The following is a 22,565-nucleotide window of genomic DNA, read 5'->3' on the forward strand; positions in this document are numbered from 1 at the left end:
GGTGGCTACCCACTATTTAAAAAAAATATTGATAGAATCGCTTTTTTACCTCACACTTAAACATTTTAGTAGCATTGGAATCAAAACAGATAAAAAAATACAAATTTTTCATATTTTCAACATTACGTCATTAATTATGTGCATAATTAACTTAAAAACAGCATATTTTTCAACAAGGATAACTAACTGCCAAATTTTTCAAATTAAGTCAAACTTTTCAAAAACATTGTTTATTGTATGAACTATGTGCTGAGTCAAAAAAAAAATTATATATTTTTTTTAATGCTCTGGAATTTGCAATTTAGTGTAATGCATATATTAAATACCAAAATAGCCCAAGTTACCCAAATTTTTATTTGAATAGGATACCATAGTGTAAATATTTTTAACTCAGCACATTCACCTAATTTCATTTTATCTCTGTAAAAAATTTCAAAGAAAAATATTAAACCAAACTAAAGATATCATTGTTAGAAGATAGAAAATTTTCAACTGTCGCTAAGGCCGTTGCTATGGAATTTTTTAAAATTTTAGAAGTTTGCCCCTTTTTAAAAAACAAAATTAGGGTAAGTTATAAAACTTTTATACCATTGTTGTACGTTATTTATTGTTTATAAAGGTTAAACCTTCCACAAATAAGAAAAAAAAAATTTCACTTTTTTTTTATTTTTTCAGATTTTAATAGTGGGTAGCCACCTTAATTCGAAACTTTTTTAGTTACGTTTTTTAATCGTTTTGCACATTTCACTACGCAAAATCATGCGCAAACTAACAATGATTCTATTACAAAGCTGCCGTTAGCCGAACGCGAGTTTTATACGAAAAATACATTTTTCTTAAGCAATTCTTCATAAAAATAATGTTACTTAAATGAGCATAACTTTTTTTGTAATGATTCTTTTTTCATAAAGTTTTCACCATTTTATTACAAATTCAGAGCTCTTTCGAACCATATATAAAACTTGAAGAAATAAATGGTTTGAAATTTTTACACACGTACCTAAAAATATCGTACGTTTTTGAAAAACTTCATCCAAAAAACGCAACAAATGATTTTATGTAGGTGTCGAAGATTAAAAACCCACCCATAAAAATAAATAGTATATACGTATATATAGACGTTATTTTTTTTAGAAAAGGTTGCACTACAATAATTTTTTTGGGGACGTTGTTTTGCTTTAGAATTGATAAAGTTATTTAATTTTAAATGTTTCAGTTTTGTTTATACACAAGTAAATTAAGCTAATTCTTTCGTCCCCACATAAAAATAGATTCTGCAACTATTTATTTATTATGTCAAACAGCTTTTCTTTTTTTTTTTGGTAGTCTAATAGGTTGGGTTTTTTGTTTTCTAAGTGGAGATTTTATAAATTTTTAAAGTTTTGAAATAACTCTTGAAGATGAATATAACTTGATATTTGACACGGAAGTATCTAACTCTGTCTCGGAGAACATGTAACATTATAAATCCGAAGAATCTGAAACTGTCTTTACAATCCCAGAAGTGGAAAACAGTGACAGCCACAGAAATAAATGCAAACCTTGCAAAAAATGTATTGTTTATTGTTACTTTGTCCTCCAGAAGTTTAACTTGCATAGTCTTGCGTATTCAAATTTGTTTCTGGCTAAAAAATTTGTGCTGACATTATCCTCATCACAAGTTGCTTGTGAAAGGTCATTTTCGAAATTAAAATATATTTTGAACAGATTAAGAAATTTGATGAGCCAGTCAAGTTTACAGTCATTCATGCTGATATCTTGTGAAAAAGACGTTTTTCCGAGAATTAATAACGATGCAATAATTGATGTCTTGGCATCGACTAGTCAAACGATAAAAAAGTTGCTATACTAGTCAAAATTGAATAGCGATTATGTCTCCTATTTCTAGACTCCAACTAACAGCAGTGTTTTAGAAATATTCATTTTTATCAATATTATTATTATATTTATTTTTATCTATATTATTATTATATTTATTTTTATCAATATTATTATTATATTTATTTTTATCAATATTTAGGCTGAGAAGTTTAAATTTTTTTTTTCATACTTTAAATAATAATAAACAGTAATGTGCCTAAAAATAAAAAGTCCTTTACTAATATTTTTTACAATATAGTTAAATTTAGAAAAATAAGGGCGTTAATCATAGTCGCTGTCAAGGACGGCGTGAAGGCTCTTGGCTCCCCTCTTTATATATATATATATATATATATATATATATATATATATATATATATATATATATATATATATATATATATATATATATATGCAACATACAATGAAGTGGGCCGGCGTGACAAAATTTCCCGGGCCGTTTTTTCAAGCCAGTCCGACTCTGAGCGGGGCAAGTTGACTCGTTTGTCGTTTCGCCAAATTACATGTTTTACCATAAACTTGTATTGTAATAACTTTTGTGTGGCTTAGTCATTATTATATTGCTTTATTATGCATTAAAGTATTTGTATGACATTTGCTTTATTTTGTTGTGTTGGAATTTGCTATGAACTGATTAGTAGACTTTTTTTTGCATAGCCCTATATAAATATATAGTTTGATTGTTTAAAAAATTACATAACCGTTTGTATTACATACCTTATTAACTAGAATTTATGATATCGTGTTATTTGGGAAGGTAATGGTATAATGGAATTTACTTTTTTTAAAGTCGCCATCTTGCCCCGCATACAGGGCAAGATGATAATTTGAGGTAACTTTGGTTAATGAGTTTTTTCCAGGCCATTTATAATTTTTATATGGGTTTTTTTTATACATATGTGCCGCATAATAATTTTTTTTCCACTTTTTGATAAAGTTTTTCTTATTGAAACAGTTATTGAATAAGATATAAGTGCTTTTCAAAACGTTCGTCATCATGCCCCATGTTCCCCTATTTCAAACTGAGTTTTTGCGGGTTTTTTTTTTTTTTTTTGTGGATCGAATTCCTTTGCGAATTAATTCGCTTTGTGGTTTTATTTCAATTAGTGGATTGGTCCGATAAAATTTATATTGTTATATTTCTTCTACTTAAATAATAATAGAAATAAAAATAGAGATAAAAACTAGTTTGAAAAGTTGTTGCGTTCATTTCAACAATTAAGGCAAATAATCTTTAAATAATTAGTTCTTTTAATGAAAACTTTATGCAGGCCTCAAAAATATCATTTTTTGTTCAGACAAATATGAAAGAAAAATCAAATAATCTGATTTATTCCATTTTTATTTTATTTCATGTTTTTCATCTTTTCAGATGCCTAAGCTATCTAATTTTTGAGAATTCTTCAACAAGGTGGAGGAAAACAAGGCAAAATGTAAGGCCTGTATTAAGCCAAAAACCGAGGTGTCATTTGAGCTTGCTCACTAATTCAATGAAGATCTAAATAAAAGATTCGAAGGGGAGCTGATGAATATTGAATTCTCTATTGCTCATTTTTTAAATCCTAACAGGAAGGGCATGTGCTTTGTGGATGAGGGGGAAAATTTTGAAGTAGTCAAAACTGCAGTAGAGAAAGCTATGGAAGAACTGTCAAAAAAAGAAATTTTGGCTAGCCAAAGCACTCCTTCCTCTTCAATGTTGGATGATGAAGATGATGACAACTTTGATTTCACTGAACAACTAAGGAAGAAAATGTTTGGTGCAGGTTACGTTACTCCTTGAGGTGAAACAAGCACCAAGAAAGCCATTTCAGCTGAAATTGAGGGGTACTTAAATGCAAAACCAGCAAGTACAAATGTACTGGAATTATAGAAACCAAACCAGTATATTTACCCAATGATGTCAAGGCTGGCCAGAAAAAACCTCTGTATACCTGCTGCATCATCAACATCTGAAAGAGTTTTCTCAACAGCAGGGAATATATACAGCTCTAGAAGAACCAATCTTTCAACCTCAAAGGTTGAGATGTTGGCATATATGAAAGAAAACACTAAGCAACTCAGTAAAATTCAAGACATTGTGTGGCCAGGAAATGAATTTGGAAAATGATTAACTTTCAGTGTGATTTTGACTTTTTTTATTTCTTAACATGGAAATCATTTCTTTTCATTGTATATTTGAATATTATAAATAAATAAAAACGAATCTTATTTCATAAGCATTCCTTATTCTTAATCCGTATAAATCCGTAAAAATAATATCGGATCGGGTTCCGTTCGAAAAAAATTTTTCGAATTGCAATCCGATCCGAAAGTATCGAATCGGATTGCAATCCGAAAAAATAATCCGAAAAAATTTTAACAAACTATTTTCCGATACATTATTTTCGGATCAAATCGATCCGTAAGTAATTTGAACCGTTTAGCATAGATAATTCGGTGAACAATCCGCAATCCGATAAACAGTAACGGATCGGCGGTCTCTAACCAATTCCATAAAATTTAACCCAAAAATTAAGAATTTTTGTGAAAGTGGAAACCTTAGGACTCATTGTCATGTTGCTACCATTGTATTTTTACAATACCATTTATAAAGTTAAGATGTAATGGTTTGTATATCTGAAAAGATCACAAGTCAGTGGTGCGAGCACTCTAAAACAAGTTAGACTTTTATTGGTTGATTTTTAATAAATTTTATTAACAAAGAACATAAACACTGATAAGCATTTTAACGGAACTATTTGATCACAAGATGCTAGTTTTACAAGACAAATGTCAGTTGACTTCATGATAAATAAAGTCTTCTTTCACAAAAATACTCTTTTTCAAACAATAACAGCAAATTTTTTCAATTTACTCAAATATATACATACAATTATTTACTAACCACAAACAATGCCCTAAAGCTGTAGGACAGAAAAAGCATGCTTATTTCCATGGCTCATGAAATTAAAGCTGTTTGCCAAATCATCAGTCATGAGCATTTTCATTATTCGTCTGACAGTCTGTTTCAAAGTAACACCTCCTTGAAGACCAAGATATTGTGTCTAAACATAATGTATAACTTGAACTTAAAGAAAAAATAGTTTAAGTTTGTCATTAAAACAAAAAACTCACTGTCTGCAACTTGTCCAGCGTTGACTGTCGCAATTTCTTTTCAAAATTTCGCACCTGTTCAGTGAATCGTTAACTAACCTTATACCTGCAATACTTTCTTTAAAACCACAAAGTAAAAGTCTCAGTAATTGGTCAGCTTTACGTGAATAAAAACTTCAACAACTTTTCTTAAGTTTTTATTCACGTAAAATTGAGCAATTACTGAGTAAATTGCTTACCTTTACTTAAATAAAAATATGAGACAAACTGCTGAAGTTTTTGTTCACGTAAAGCTGACCAATTACTGAGTAAAAGCAATTGCTCATTTTTATTCACCCGGCCTTATATACTTGTTTTCAGTTTTGTTAAAATCGAAAATCATGGTAAAAAAAAAAACAACAGAAAACCACGGAAAAAGAACAGCAACGTATTAAGATTTCTAAAAAGAATGACGTATTTTGTTGCTCTGCTTTTTCTGTGGTTTTCTTTTTTTTTGTTTTTTACCGTGATTTTGGTCTGTCCCTACACAAGCTGAAAAGAAAAAATGATTGTGAATTTGTTTAGCACTTTAAATAATTTGTTTCTATCTGCCGATTGGTTAGAAAGCTCATTAAACGTAAGACATTCTAAACATTTCTTATATATTGCAAGAGATTTTGTTTTCCTTTGCACCCTTGATGTATTAAGTAAAAAACTGAAACACTAGAAATGTAATGTTAAAATCCAATTATTTTTGAATTCTTGCGTTTTATGTTAACTAAAATTGGAAATATGTCAACTCAAAAAACAGGCCAATATTGATATAGATGACAAGTAAAAGTCAGCATCTATTGAGCTCCTTTGCTCTACTTGTTGTGCTTTATAAAAAGTTTTTTCATCACCTGCAAATAACAGGATTTTCGAAAACAAAAGCTTTTAGTTTAACTGTCCTTTTACAAGAAATGCTTCATTGTTAGTTCCCAGCTTCCTGTTAGCAATGTTCGACAACGATCTCTTTTTTTGTAACCAAAACTTTATGTAATCTTACCATTTCAAACTTATTAGATTTGTTAGTAACATTTGTATAAGTTTCTTTTTCTGATAATTTACTTAAACAAAAGTTTGCTATAGGATAAGTCCTTTAGTGAAATTTGGTAAAAATGCAGTCATAGAAGCTGTTATTTGAAAATTCGAACAGTTAAGAAGGGTTAGATAAGTAAAAATATGTAAAGCAATAGTTTTCCTATATATTGTGACAGGTATTTCATGAAAATTTTAAACTTTCCTATTAAAAGCCAAAGGAAGTGTCTGATTTTTTTTGGAAAACATCACAAGATTAAAAATCTAAAGTATTTTTTCCTAATCACTTTCGTTCTCTAAATTGACTTCCCATCGATCCCAAGACACTTAGCATCTCAAGGAAAGATTCCATTTTATATTTGTTCATCTTTGTTATCTTGGTAAATATGCTCAACAATAGTTTCAATTAAATATTGATTAAATGAGTCTCCTGTGCAAATCTCTTCCATTCAGTTGATAAATATATGATCAAGAACTTTTGCAAATTTTTCTAAATGCAAGAAAAATGTAATGAAAGTGAAGATAGCCTAAAAAAGATAAAACCCATAAAAAGTCAATATTCAAAATACGAATACCATGGTCTAAGATCAAATCAGAAAAACTTGTTTATAGAAATCAAAGAAATTGGGTAACATTAAAAAAAAAAAAAACAGCCCCCAATTTTTCAATTAAAAACCTGCCTATTGAACATATTGCAGTGTGCAGTTCATAAAATACAGAGAACAAACTCAGCAAAATACTTATCATCCATATACAAAGTTCGTCCTTTGGCAGATCTTAAATGCCACGCTAATTTCCTATCTGACAATAATAATATGTGATTCCATAGTCTATACGGTGTGACAGCAACACCACAGGGTACTGCATGCCTCAACTTGCTGCCAATTTATACAAAAGACAATTGAATTTTTTTTGGCAGCAGGAAAAATTTTATTAATGCACTATAATTCAATACATTGTAGTAAATCATGTTATATTACATTATAATCATATCATTATATAACATATCATAATACAGTTTATATTATATTTTTATATTATAATATATTATGTTTTATTTTATAATGTATTATGTTATTGTATATTACATTGTAACGTATTAAATTATATCATTCTTTATTGTATTTAGTTTTATATTATTTTATCAACCGAGTAAAGCTTAATGTTTGAAAACACTCTTAACGTGATACACAGTGAAATAAAAATTTTCATGACAGGTTTAATAATTTTATTTATATGGCAGGTTTAATGTGTCTTCGTGTGTACTTTTTTGTACGTCTTTTAATATTTCTACGTCTTTAATATTTCTATTTTTTTAATATTTTATTTTTATTTCTACGTTTGTAAGTCGTTTTTATAAGTAATGGTCACATTTTGCGAAGTTTTTCAGAAACTACTTGCATGTTGGTATAAAACACAATCTGAAGGATGACAATGCACAGAAAACTTAAAAAAATGTTAACATCCAGAAGTATAACAAGTTTGAGACAACGATAACCCAATGATTAGTATAGAGACAAGTTCCATTACATCTATAACAGCGCATGACCTTAATCTTAATTACTAAGATTTGGTCATCTGGTTTTGCCAAGATTTATTCTTTGAAGCTAATGCAAAGGAAAGTATGATTGGATTTTTTCAAAAAGTGTTCCCAACAACATCACTGCCAAATGCTGCAACACAAAGACAAGACAAACCACTAAATGGGTGTCAGAGCTAGCTTTATCAAGAACTGGAGTTTCAACGTTGTTACTTTAGGCTGCCATGATTTAACAGAAAAAACTGGTTGTGGTATTGCTGATTATGTGCAGAAACTAGTGGGAGAGTTTCTATCCGATATGCGATATGAGTCATACACAGCTCTTAAACAACGTTGTTTCTGATCTCTACTTGCCAAATGCGGCATATATGAAGTAACGCTCGAGCCTGCTCAAACTTGAAAGTGTGCAGCACCGTACAGCACATGCTTTACGCTTACTTCTGACGTAGACAGCCTAAGTACAGAGCTTGAAGTTGATGGTCTGTCAATTAAATGTCGAGATATTGTGTCAGCACTGCATTTCAAGGCTGAGCTGGTGGATGAAGGGCAAGCATGCTCCAAAGATAAAACTTCTTTGGAAAATTTAAAAGCAAAGCTCAAACGCACAAGTTGACGGAGTTAGAAGATCGTTTCCGGTTATGACGAGAAAGATGCAGAAACATCAACAAACGACATACAGTCACAATGACAAGGTTTAAATTGACCTATTGCGTGAAGTACAGGTTGCACTAAAAAGAATTGGGAAAGCCGAGTTGTCTCTTGACGTAGACAAAGTCACCCTGCTTGATGAACTGGCAAATTTTCTTGAGCCTTTTTTTCTAAAGCTTTCTGAACAGCGATTGTCATCAGTAGTACAATTAGTACATGTGGCTGCAATATATTGTGAAATATCATCACCATCTGCATTAGTAGAATGTTTTCTACCACTGACATAATTCTAAATTCGAAAAGGTGCATGTTAGGAGCTGATAAGTAGCATAGAGTTTTGTTTATACATACTAACTTTGATCTTTTTTATGTTAATTCAGTTGCAGTCAATAAAGGCGTGGTCTGTTTTAACATAAACTAATGACTTCGATTTTATTTAATTCTGATTAATGATTATGTAAAAAGCTTTTAATTGCAGCTGTAGGTGGAATAATATTAGGTGACACGAACGTATAGCGCAAGCTGGGGTCTACATTTTTGTTTTGGAAAAGCAACACTTTAATTAGTGTTGATTTTGCGCTAAAGATTCAAAAATGAATTATTGCACTTTTCCATAAATAAGCTTAAGAGCATAAGAGAACATTTAGCCGTAAATTTAGCTGCACATGAAAAACATTTGCCGTAAATCAGTGCGAAAAAGAAATTCAGCCGAAAAACCATCGATACATTTGATGAGTCGATGTCAGAAATATTTGGCTCATGAGTCTGGTGAGAACAGTTGAAAATATACATGCACGTGGCCAGTTTTCTGGGGTGTTATTGGTTATTATTAAATAGCATAAAAGTTCGCCCCCGCCAGAATTGTGGTTTATTTCTCTAACAAGATGGCCGGCCAGCTCTCTAACGACCTAAATATGTGAAATGTATCTATCTACGTTAACACGCTTTGAAAAAAAAAGACATAAAATGGACTTTATGATAAAAAGTTTAAAATCTGCGAATATCAAGAGTAAACTGATTTTTGTTTCGTTTTTGAGAGTTTTTTTTTTTTTAGCTATTTTACATACTTTCGTACGCTACTGTAGTTACTTTAGCAAGCTTGAATGACAGGGGGACAACGTCTTTTTTAGATGTGCTGGTTTTACTTTGCCAAATTTATGCAGTTATATCAATTTTTGAAGTTTTTCAGCTTCAAGTAATCAACTGTTGTATTTAAGTGGTTATCAGACTGGGGTATCCCTCTTTGAAGTTAAGGTGCATCTCTGATCAATGAAATTGTTGTAGCTTACATGCACCTAGTTTGTCTCGGAGCAACGAAAATAATTTTGAATAAAAGTGACCCAACGCCGACCATTTGCAATCGACACTGAGTAAAATGTGTTGATCTCCTCGAAATAAAAATTTTTTTTATTAAACTAGCAAAGTATGTGCAACACCACCCCACGCGTTGCGCTGTTTTTTCGATTTTATCTTTCGATCTCGCCAGTTTGTTTACTGAGTCTTCTAGAGGGTCTCGAAGCTTTCGCGCAGAGGGAAATAAACAATAAATGTTATTGGCAAAAATAAAAGGAAAATTACAAGAAAGTGATATGCTTTAAACAGTTTTCAAAGACAAGTTTGTGAAGTTAACAGTATTTCTTTTTGATTATCCTTCAGTTAGGCGGCGTAAAATAAAAATACCCTTACGCTTTTTCAGTAGGTTAAATAAAGGGTCCTCCTACTTACGGAGGAGTTTTTTTTATTACATGAAACAAAAGAAAGAAAAACTTTACATAATTACATAATTACCATGGCATAATTAACATTATTTTCATATACTTAAAACTTTACAAGCATTACAAATTTCATCAAAGATAAAATATTTGTTATCATTGTTGTTTTAATTTTATTAACAAAAAAAGGTTTTAAAAGTAAAAAAATCAAGTTTTTGATTATTTTTAATGAACTAAAAAAGAAAAAAATATGTGCCAACTCACTCCGTCCCAGTTGCCTCCACTCTTGGCTTAAGTTGGCATACCATGTTAAAAAAAGCAAGTTTAGCAACATTAAGCATCTTTTTCAAATGCATCTTTTTATGAATGCTGTTGATAATTTTCATCCAACAATATTTTTGACTAACTATTTATGGCCTGAAGCCTATACAACATCTAGAACAAAAGAGTAAATGCCAGTTAACTTTATTATCGTGTAATATGAATAGTAACAATTACACTACTAATCGTCATAATTACAGTTGTTACAAATGTTAAAAAATGTGTTTTCCAATTCTGCAAATGAAATATTGCTCTAAATCTTTTGAGCATTAAAGTTCTGGTTTTTCTTTTTCTGATATTGTTAAGTCAACACGAGTAACATTATGAAAAAAACTTTTTTAAGTTTAATGAACTTTTAAAGTTTTATGAATGAATTTTATTTGTTTATTATTAAATTACTTTGATTTTGTCAAAAGAATGCCACGAGGTAGGCTAAGCGCACCAACATTCATAGTGGAAGAACACGAAATCTTAGGTCATGACAATGATATATATTAACTAGATATCTAACTCGCGCTTCCGCAGTTAGATATCTAGTTAATATATATCATTGGGTCAAGACGACATATTACGAGAAAACTGAAACTTTTATGATGTATGCAATATTGTAAGAGAAACAATGGCCGTTCTTAAAAGGCTTTCAATAAAGACACTTGCTAAATCATTTTTTATTGTGAAACATGGCGACTTCCTTTTGGATTAAACGCATTAAAAAATGCAATTAATGTTTATCAATGGATTTGCAAAAAGTGGCAAAGCGTTTGTGATGGTTCATTTTTTAGTTCTAGAGTAGACTGCCGCCTAGACAACTTCTATTTTATATCTATAGTTAGAGCCATAATGTACCACTGGCAGATATCCAGCATGAAACAGGCATCCAATATAGTACAACACATAATACCGATTATATATTGTAAATTATATTTTGAAGATCAACACCTTTTACATTTGTTACTTTTAAGCCAACACATATAAAAAATTTTCTACTCTATATAACAGAGTTAAAGTCGCTAAAATAAATATATTTAGTTTAATAGTCGCCATAATTGTGCTATATATAGCACAATTATAGTAATTAGGCACATAAAAACACTTCAACACTACAACCACCCATAATTATTGGATCGCAGGCCCTTTCAGACGCCAAATTACAACAAAATGGTTTTAGCATAAATTTCTTCCGATCACATTTTTTAAAATTTCGGCAATAGTTTTACCAATTTTCATTCCCATTTTAAAAAGTCGAAATTATCCATTGCGGAGTGGAGTTAGGGGGATTTTTTAAAGCAGCCTCTGAATCTGAGGTTTAAAACTTATAACTAAATAATTGGTCAAAACCATTTAAATAACAAACAAGTGAAGTCATATATGCCTATCCTTCCATATATATTTTTTTCGAATCAACACTTTATACCTACCCAGCAAACACACGAACGTCAGAAGGACGTCGCGAGGACGTCCTACTCTGACGGTCTGTTTATAGTCGCAAAGTGTAATCCCGCTTGACGTCAATTAAAGATGTCGTAATGACGTCGCGTTTGTGACTATAAACCGACCGTCAAGATGTAAATGTGTAAAAAATAACTTAAATAACATTAATGTTTTTATTTAAAAGAAGCAAACAAACTGCTTTTTCTTAGGTCTAATATGTTGTAAAAAAATTTTATACCAGCAGTGCATGGAGTGATTGTTTTATCTTAGAAAGATCCAATTTCAGAGAAATAAAAGACAAGAATAAAGATAAAAATTCTATTTCAACAAAAAAATCTTTATTACAAAAGAACATAAAGGTTCATTTCTTGATCTTTAATTGTTTTCATTTCGTAGATTTTTCTTACCACCTTTTCGCAAAGGAGCGTGTTTCAAAATAACACCAATGCTATTTTCGACATCTTTTTCTGTATATTTTTTCGACCCAGCAACAGTTGCTAGAAAAAGAAAAAAAAAATTAAACTCTTTTTTTTAAATAATAATTTTCCAACCTGTTTTTATTTATCTTAAAACTAGTTGGCATAAAGTATTATTTCCCAAGTTTGTTAAATGTCTAGGCTTTAGCCACAAAGCTCGCCATTTGGAATCAAATTTAGACAAACTGAATTGCCATTATGCAGCTATTAGCTATATCAGTGATTGTCTCCTACGACCATTTTATATATAATCTTAAATCGGATGTCCACTCAAAAACCAGCGGACACCCTGTATATTTTTCTAATTGTAACTAATATTGTTTTTTCTAAAATTAAAAAGAAATATTTTTTTTATTGTAAAATGGCTAATTAAAAAAATATCTATCTATTTATCTACCTATGTCTGCTGAGTCAAATTTTAACAATGCATTATTTTCCATATTTTAGAATTGAACTAAAAAAGTGTTGTGCAATTTGTAGTAATAATTTAACTTAGTAATAAATAATCTAGTTTTGACATAAATAAAAATAACTTACCAACTATTAACTTCATTGTATTTGTTTTTCGAAAAGACAGCTTATTCAACTTCCCATTCAAATTGTATTCGCTCATGGCGCCATTTGACATAACCCTCAAAAGTAACACATGTGATTTACCAACTCAAACAAATGAACTTAAAAAAACAATCATCAAAAATGGGGAAGATTTCCGGGGCCCAAAATAAAGATGTTTTAATATTTTCTTTTATAAATTTCCCCAGACCAAATGTACAATTAATGATTCTTGTGGGGGCCATGGTAATATTATATGGTAATACAATAATAATTATCAATCATTTCTATATGGCAAAAACAATATTTTTTAAATATATGAAAAAAATCAAAAATAAGATATCCGTAACCAACTTACTTGTTCATAATATTCCTAACATATTCATGGCATGTTGCTCCCCCACAGTTTTCAAAGCCACTAAGCTAAACAAAAACAAAGTAGAAGTTTCTTAGTGTTTATAAATTTATCTGCAAATAACACGCAACCCGAGTGCTTATTTATTCTAACTTTATTTTTAAATGTTGGGAGAAAATAATAAATTTTATTAATAACTATATTTTATTAATAACTATATTTTATTAATAACTAAACTTTATTAATAACTATTTAAAATGTCATTTGAAAATAAATACAAATTTACTAAGTATTTATAAGCAAAAAAACTATTTAAAATAAAAAAAAGTTAAAAAACTATTTTATTTTATCTTTCAGATATTAACTTTAAAATGTTCTTTTAACATTTTAAAATGGAGTTAGAATAAATAAGTACTCAGGTCACGAACAGTTCTAATTATTTAGTTGCTCTGGGATTTTTTAAAAAAGAAAATTTTCAAATTGCCACCTAAATTGTGGATGTAGTATTTAAATGAAAAGCAATAAAAATGATTTTCTGAAACAAAATTGAAACTCACAAAACATATTTTTTTATCATTTTCACATAGAGTTTCATCAAACTCTTTAAATTCTTCGATTTCAGTAAATTGTTCAATAAAGAAAGGTGAATCATCCTTTTCATATCGCTGACCAAGTGACTTAGTCATTTCTTTTAAAACGATAAAGTTCTCAAAAACTTTTGATTGGAATCCTAAAATATAATAACTTGTTTAGTCTACTTTGAGATTCCAAATTATTATTGTTGAATAGTATCCATGTTGATTAATGTCAACCATTTCACATAATTATTTAAAGAAACTTCATTAGAAAAAAAGATCTAAACAAAAAATATACTTACTTTGAAATGATGCAACAGATATACTCATAGTATCTGTATTATTATTCAAAAGGACCTGATTCCTTACAGGAGACAACAGTTTAGGGCTACTTCTAATACTGAAATCCACTGGTGATGCTAAAAATATTTGATGACATGGATTTTTAAATTCAACTTTATATAATATTACTTAAATTGGGCTCACAAGATTCAAGATGTACTTCCAAAGTTATCAAAATTGTCATATGAAAAAAAATTGAGCACAAAAACTAGCATAAAACAAGTTTAAATGACATACTTAGAAATAATCAAAGATGGAAAGTATACTAATAAAATGTGCTCTACGCAAAACATACGTAATTGGTGTGATCTATGAATTAAAGCATCCTCTAATACCAACTTCCTTTTCTTTTTATCTGGAGAACTGCATTTAGGATCCTCCACTATCAACTTCCTTTTGCTTATATCTGGGGAACTGGATTTAGGAGTGTTGAACTCTATCAGTAAATATTTAATTAATGACTTTTGTTTATTATTAAAAGAATTTATTACCATAAACTGTCAATTAAAAAAAACAATAATAAAATAATCGATATCTGGAACTAAAAATATAAAAAGATATCTTTATTAGTATTTACATATTACTTATCATTACTCCAATATATCAATGAAATGATATAAATATCCTGTAGATTAGAGCAGAAATTAAATAAGTTAAAATAAAAAAGTTTTGTTTCTTTACCTTTTCTGCTAGTTTTTCTTTTATCTGATGTGGTGGAGGTGGCGTTGTAACGTAACTTTTATGACCAGACACTTTAGGTCCTAAAATTAAAGAAAGTAATTAACCAGGCCAAATACATGAAAATGCACCAAACACATAACTTAGCATGATTCAAAATTTTCCGATAATTCAATTGTTTTCTAAAAACTGCTTCCTACAAATATATTCTCTTGTAAACTGCATGGTAACTAAACTTATTAAAGTGTAAACACTTGTTGTTTTTTATTTGATACTTCCTCGAATAAAACTCTGCCGAAAATTTAAATTATAGAGGCTTTTTTGGAACAAATATTTATTATAATTTTTAAAAATAGTATTGCCTATTATAATAGTAACTTGTATCAGCCATCCTGTACTATATTTTAAAAGTGAAAAAAACATTTACCTTCTTTGTTATTTGGAGGTGAGTTACAATTATCTGTGAAAGTAAAAATAAATTCTCACAAGTATGGAGATCATCTGATATATAAACTAAGTAAACAGCATCAACAAAGTAATACACGTTGCATCCTTGCATTTGTTTAGTAACTTTTTTTTAATGTCATAAATACATTTTTAAAAAAATATGAATAATGATATACATTTCAGAAAAATTCTTCTAAAAAATGCATCTATATGCATTTTTTGATAAGAACTTGTATGCAGATTTGTATGCAGCTAAAATGGAGTAAGTAGAAATAAAATAATGTTTATTTTTACCTTTATGGATGTTCCTTCTTTTAACTGATGAATGTGGTAGAGGTGGTATTTTTATTTTATATTTATAACCAGTAACTTTATTAGGCTCTAAAATTAGAGATCGTAATAATTCAATTTGTATACTTACATACAAATAAAAAAGAATAGTAAAATAAAAAATCAACTGTTGAATACACAAAAACACATCAACATAACAGTTTTATTGCTAAAATAAATACCAAAAACAGCAAAATTTAAATTTTTTGGACAAGACAAATTTTTTTCTCAAAATAGCTACCTACATTTTCTCTTAAACTTTTTGGGAACTAGATGTACTTAACTGTTAACACTAGAACTAGAAATTTTTTGAAAATTATCAATTTTAATTTAATGATTTTAGAAACTCAACTCACAATGTAATTTAATAAGGCTCTTATAGAATGCCTAATAATTTGGGAAGAAAAAAAGAATAGTGTTTAACTTGTTTCAGTTATCCTAAACTACAGTTCATAAGTCACAAGAATACAAATTTACCATGTTTATATTTAGGAGGTGAGTTACTTTCATCTGCATCTGTGGTAGTAAAGTTGAAATCTTCACAAGTATGACAATCATCTTAAAAGAAAAATGAAATAATATCAAAAAAGTGATGCATCATTTTTGGCATTTTTGTAGGGACTTTTTAATATTATATGCATTTTTCATTCAACTTTTTAACATTATATGCATTTCCTTGTGGCGTTACTTTTCATAAACGTAAATATAAATGAATTCTTTAAAGTATTTATTGTTCAAATTGCATGTAAAACTTTGTAAAATTTTCAACTTTTTACTAAAGAAAGAAAAAGAGAAAAATTTATGTATAAAAAATAAAAATTAGTTAAAACAACTTTTTATATAGAGTTTCATAAAAAACATAAAACGAGAAAACGATTATAACTTTAATTTATACGTTATGTTGTAAAAACTTTTTTTGCACAAGTTGCAAATGGCGAAAATGGTCTGATTGCATAGATTTTTCCGCATATTACTTTCACCAGATGGGTCCCTAATGGGAAACCCGTCAAAATCCCAGTTTTCTTAGCCCTTATAATCACCACATGCGACCCATATTACTATTTTTGCTTAATTTTTCAATCATACGGGACCCATCTGGACACAAACCACTCTAAATCCCGTTCCCGTAAGCCCAGTTAAAAACCATACGGTACCCGTCTGTCAATAGTGGCTGGGATATAACAATTTTTGTTAGGGGATCTACCTTCTGATAAAGCTCTTAACGCATTAATTTTAACAGGCCATCTAACAATTTCACCCTGAACCCATTTAGTAAGGATAGTACCTTCCTCCTCCTTGTCTCCTTCCATCCAAACTGCTCTTGTCCATTTAAACTCTTCAGCTTGGCTCATACTAGTTAAATCAAAGCTAAATATATAATTCCTTAACTACAGGGGTCCGTTGAGGCCAGGTGAAGCTCCTTAGCCATGACGAAGGCTATAATGCTTTTAGGACTGAGAAGAAACAACTGAACAGAAAAGACTGAGAAGAAAAACTCAGATATAAAACCTCTGTTGTGTCACAACAACAAAAAAGGTAAAGGTAATATAATGTAGGGCCAGATATTATGTTATAGTTATTTATATAACTATCAAATATCTAGCCACAATATTCAGCAACATTAAAACGAATAAATTTACTGAAACAAAATTATTAGTGTGACTTCAAACTAACTGTTTGCTTCTTATGTTATCTAAATATAGAGACTAAAAAAATATTAAATACCATACTTAATCAAAACTTATACTTAGACTTACATTCCTTGCTAAAATTTTAAATGCAAAAAGTCATGCATATGCATAATATATCAGATACATTTTTATATAGCAACTTATACATTTTAGAGATTATCAGATTATTCTATCAATACATGTCTAAAATAAAATCCAAGAAGATAAAAATCAGAATAAATAATTATTAAGTAAGAAATTATTAAATACTTTCATAATCCAAAATTAAAAAAAAAATTTTAAATTAATAATACAGGCATATAGATACACAAATAAAATAAATGTGCATAATTTAGAATCGATGCAAGAGTGGAAAAATAGCATGCCCACGCTGTTCAGGAATACAAACACATTTATTTATCAAATTCTTTTTTTCTAAAACTTTAGATTTATAGCTCTTGTTTAGGTCATTAATTAAGTATATGTTGAATAACTTCGACTCTGCAGGTTCCACATAAACATTTTGCATGTTACAGGATTTGAACACTTTACACTGTATTTTATCTCGTACAATTCTGTCCACAATTGCCACATCTCCATTTTGTAACATAAAACATCCATCTTTTAAGTTAGGGGAAATCTTATTTAGTTTTTTTTTTTTTTGGTAAAGACATGAGTACATTATCATACTCATGTTCCCGCTTACATATTTGAACGATAGGGCTTTTTGCATTGCGTACTTCTTTTTTAAGTCGTTGCATGTGATTCTTGTATGGGAAGCAAGAAATATCATTTAAAGAGCACTTGTGATGTTCAACATCGTCCACTAAATGTAATAAATTATGTACATTATACACAACAAAACATTCACCATACGAACTTGGTGATTTGCTATCAAAATAATTTATTAGCTCTCTAGCATAGTTGATATACTGAGAACGTATATCAATGTTATCTGTAAGTAATATGGAAATGGCAATGCTTAATGAGAGAAAATGTTTATACTGTTCATTTGACAAAACTCTTTTTAAAACTATAGGTCCGGTGTACAACAAAAAGAACCGAAACTCTGTAGCTTTCCATCTGTCAACATCATTTACTTGCCTTGGTTGCCTTGCAAGATCAGTTGGCAAACACCCATTTAAAGCACCATGCAGGTTCGATAAGTGGGTCCTTTGCTGCATGGAAATAGGTCCTTTTTTTCCACTTTTCAAAAATCTAATTAATCTCCTCACAACACCGAGACAAACTAAGTGCATATAGTCTAAAACAAATGCTTTGATGCATGAAATTCCAGCCTCTACTAAAGGTGTTTGTTCTTTTTGATGATTGGGATAGCCGAAGTTATTAAAAACCAATTCATCTCTCTTAACCATATTTTCTTCTGGAAGAAATACTACACAGCCATTGACATATGTACCAACAATTTCACATCGCTCGCATGAGTTGAATCCCGAGTGAAGCACAATTGACTTCATAAAAGCTCTGGCTGGAGCATCACAGAGAAAAGAACTTATGGAAACAAATAATTTTTTTTTATTGAAAATTAATCCATTGGTATGCAAATCTTTATAGTCATTCAAAAAATCATACAAAAAATTATTTAAAGAATTGGGCTTACTGACACCACAAAACATTGAACAAATGAATATATCACTAGTAGAAAACTGGCATAATATTGGCCATAATTGGCAACTTGAAGATTTAAACAATGGAAGTCCATCAACATTAACGTTCAATTTAATTTCAGTGCACTCTGGAATTTGAGAAAGAACTTTCAAAATCCCATTTCTCAAACCAAAATTGACATAATCTCCTCCACATTTTGAAACAACAGATGTTTGACGAGGTGTGTGCAGCAATGTCCGGTAATCTTTGGGAACCTGCAAGCCTTCACCTTGTAAAATCTCCAAAATCTCATTTATTGATGCAGAGGACCATTGATGCTTAATTGCACATATAGCAAGTTTCTCCTTTAATGACAATGATTTACTTTCAACTATATCAGAACTTGATAAGGAACTCTCATCAGAAGATCTAATTGGGTCATCGTCTTTATAATTAGTGTTATTAATTTCATCAAAAATAAGTTTGTTTTTTGAAGAGCACAGTATTGGATTTAAAGAAGATATTTTTTCATTAAACACACTTGCATCATCATCACTACTATAAATTAACATTTCTTGTAACTTTTTTTTCCTTTTTCTATACTCCTTCATATATTGTGCCATTCTTTAAAACTAAAAATCAAAAGAGCAATGAAAATGAATTCTCCAATAAGTTATTTCCTTATCATAAATGTTTAGTTGTTTAGTTCCAATTAACGTTTAGTTCCTTAAATAAGGCCTTACTTGTGCAAAGTCTTTGCACAAGTACGGAACTAAACATTAATTGGAACTAAACAACAAAATTAAACTAAACATTTATAATTTTTCTTTGCCAAAGAAGAAGCCTCCCTTGATTTTTTAAAAATCAATATAATTATATCGATTTTTAAAAAAATCAAGAGAGGTTTCTTCCTTGCACAAGTAAGGGACTAAACATTTACTACAAATCTGAATAATGGAAACCGAACAAAAATCACAAACACACAAACTAACCTTATAAACCTAGGATAGATTGATCTTTGATAAAGCCCTTTTTATTAAAAGTAATAATTAAATTTTAATTAAAATCTTTAAAAATTTGCTCTATATTACCTCAAGGTAATATATATATGCGGCTTAATTAAGTCGCTTAGCAAATTTTGTTTAAAAAAAATTCTATATAGATTAGTCAGAATCGGACGTCAAAGGAAAATCTTTTTGAGGTCAGATACTGACGTCGCAGTAAGGTCAGACTTTTGGACTGTCACATTTAAGTTGCGTTTTGGTCATTTGACCGGCCGACCATTATAAGACGTCAAGCGGACGTCCCCCTGACGTCTTGTGTTTGCTGGGTAGTTTAACACACTAAAACATCAAGTATGGGAATTTCTTTAATGAAAAAAGAAAAGTTTCTGATTTTATTTTTCTTGAAGAAAAAATCAATGATGAGGTTCATTCAACAAAAATAATTATTTTAATGGAACGCAGTTCAGCTGTTCAACGTCAAAACACAGTATCTGTATTTTTCATAATTTTTTAAGTTGGGCCGCCAACTTAACTTCATATTATGAAGTTTCAAGTGATAAGTATGAAGTTAAGTTGGCGGCCCAACTTAAAAAATTATGAAAAATACAGATACTGTGTTTTGACGTTGTACAGCTGAGTTGTATGTCATTATCTCTTCGTTTGTCATGTATTTAATGATTGTGGCTGATAATGGACCAAAAACGAACAGCGTAAACAATGCTTAACACGTTCGCTGCCGGGCTATTTTAAACTATGCGTTATTGCTTTGCTGAGCCATAATGTCTACAATCATTAATTTTTGCCGAAGCTATTTCACGTGGTTTCATTCTCATTGCCAAGGCTAGATATCAACATTTCAATAAAAAAAATATTTTTAATCTGAAATAATTCTATACTATTTTTTATTCTGAATATAACTGACAAAAAAAGAGTATTACGAGTATACTCGTAGTTTGGTAAAGAAATTTTTTTCTCCAGTGCCGAAGTACTCGTAACACTGCAATGAGTATAACTCATTGCGGTGACTACATCTTTTCAAGATGTAATTGAGAACTTGAAAGTTGTAATTAAGAAACGTAAGATGTAATTTAGAAATACAACATGTAATTAAGAAATTTTAAAATGTGACTGAGAAACCCAACATGTAAATAAGAAATCGCAATATGTAATTTGAAACATATATCATAAGCTTTTCTCAATTACAACTTTCATCTTCTCAGTTAAATCTTACGTTTCTTAATTACAACTTTTATCTTCTAAATTACATCTTTCGTTTCTTAATTACATCTTTCATGTTCTAAATTACATATTGCGACTTTTAAATTACATTTTGTATTTCTCAATTACATCTTACGTTTCTTAATTACAACTTTCAAGTTCTAACTTACATCTTGAAAAGGTTTAGTAATGTAGCTTATTTTATGCATTATTATTATAAATAGTGTTTCAATTTTTTTGCACATGCACATTGACAGTTATCATGAGTAAAAAAGGTAATTTATATTTTGTTCTAAATTGTTGTGTTTTTTAGACTAGAAGCTAAAATATATTTGATATCTACATTATACTGTATGTTGTTAAAAATGTGAAAAAAATTTAAAGTACACAATAAGATGTTTGTTAATACATTAAAAAACATTTTAGTGTGCACTTTGAATTTTTTACACAGTGTACTAATTAATGTGTTTTATAGTAGACGATAGTTCGTCTGACTTTTTTTTCCCGTGAACTTTGGAAGTCAGACGAGAAAACTTTGGTTATTTAAAAAAATGAATAACGACAAATTATAATTACGTTTTTCAGGTTTAAGGAAGGGGGTAATATGCCATTGCTGAGAGCTTTTAAAGCTTCTTTTTCGTAATCGTTCAAAAGTTTAATAAGAAATAAATCACAAACTTTTTTAAAAGCATACTTTAAATTATCTTTTTCTTTTGTTATACTGCTGCTGAATAGCACTGATAATTTAACTAACTAAATTTTGGCGTAATGTAAGATAAACCCCCCGAAACTTTACAATATTTCATTAAGATCAGAGAAAAGCCGCAGGAACATATTTGTTCCGGTAGATGAAAAATTGCATTAGCGCAAAAATCAAAGTTTTCTCGTCTGACTTCCCAAAGTTCACGGGAAAAAATAGTCAGACGAATTATCGTCTAGTTTTATAGATGTTTTATTTTATGATTTGCCAACTACGAGTATTCTCGTAGATGGCAAATAAATGACGCCAACTTACTACGAGTATACTCGTAGTTGGCAGTGAAAAAGTTAAAATGTCAACTGGACATTTTAAGCATTCATCACTTTTTGAACAAAATTGTAATTCACTTAAACAGCATTTGTTCCTTTACTGCTTTGCCATTTAAAAAATAATTGTAAAGTAAGTGAAGAGCTTCATCACAATTCGGACATTAATCACCATTTTATTTTCTCTCTGAAGGTTATTTAGATTGCTATGGAAACAGCAGGAATTAAATGACCCAATTTATGCGAAATCAATCAAAATAATTGGGCTTGAAAAAACCTTGATTTGAAAACAACTGAAAATTTCTAGAAACAAAACATTAGCTGATTATCTTCAGCAAGTCTTTATTTTTACAAAAAAAAAAAAAAAAAAAAATTTAAAACTGTTGTCCTCCTTCGAGAGAAAAAAAATGTCCACCGTTCGAAGCTTTTAAAAAATTCGTAAAGATTTTGTTTTTCGGTTTTATAAGTTCCAATTTTTTTTTTTCGTTGACATTAAAAAAAACTTTCCGTTCTAAAAAATGATCGAATCTCATCTTAAAAACTCGAATATTTTTTTTCATAACAGTTACCATTGACGACAACAAAAAAACAATCTATTT

At 29.6% G+C, this 22,565-nt stretch overlaps 2 protein-coding genes, 1 long non-coding RNA gene and 1 pseudogene across 4 annotated transcripts in view; 1 reads left to right on the forward strand and 3 right to left on the reverse strand.

Annotated features, from left to right (window-relative positions):
• LOC149894891 (uncharacterized) overlaps window positions 1-22,565 on the reverse strand; it is a 116,464-nt gene that overhangs the window by 74,866 nt on the left and 19,033 nt on the right. The gene's annotated exons all lie outside the window — the stretch shown is intronic.
• The window catches only part of LOC149894894 (uncharacterized), a 315,082-nt gene that overhangs the window by 52,463 nt on the left and 240,054 nt on the right, over window positions 1-22,565 (forward strand). The window lies entirely within an intron of this gene.
• LOC149894902 (uncharacterized) lies at window positions 11,993-16,910 on the reverse strand (annotated as a pseudogene). Its single transcript, XR_016445855.1, has 11 exons — window positions 16,726-16,910; window positions 15,918-15,998; window positions 15,405-15,491; window positions 15,091-15,123; window positions 14,667-14,746; window positions 14,281-14,421; window positions 13,946-14,062; window positions 13,626-13,798; window positions 13,072-13,136; window positions 12,699-12,793; window positions 11,993-12,182 (listed from the first exon to the last, which is right to left on the reverse strand). The product of XR_016445855.1 is annotated as an uncharacterized LOC149894902 (transcript).
• On the reverse strand, window positions 17,724-19,962 carry LOC149894903 (uncharacterized). Its single transcript, XM_090069522.1, has 2 exons — window positions 19,711-19,962; window positions 17,724-19,350 (listed from the first exon to the last, which is right to left on the reverse strand). The coding sequence occupies exon 2, from the start codon at window positions 19,339-19,341 to the stop codon at window positions 17,752-17,754; it is 1,590 nt and encodes a 529-aa protein (XP_089925648.1). The 5' UTR covers window positions 19,342-19,350; window positions 19,711-19,962; the 3' UTR covers window positions 17,724-17,751.

Source organism: Hydra viridissima, unplaced genomic scaffold, assembly GCF_058129835.1.
Source record: "Hydra viridissima isolate aposymbiotic clone 2 unplaced genomic scaffold, HvirCarnegie_v1 scaffold_1, whole genome shotgun sequence".
In the NCBI taxonomy this organism is placed as follows: Eukaryota; Metazoa; Cnidaria; class Hydrozoa; order Anthoathecata; family Hydridae; genus Hydra; species Hydra viridissima.

Excerpts from the sequence above, each read along its gene's own strand:
- LOC149894903 (XM_090069522.1), bottom strand. The coding sequence starts at position 19,341 with ATGGCACAATATATGAAGGAGTATAGAAAAAGGAAAAAAAAGTTACAA.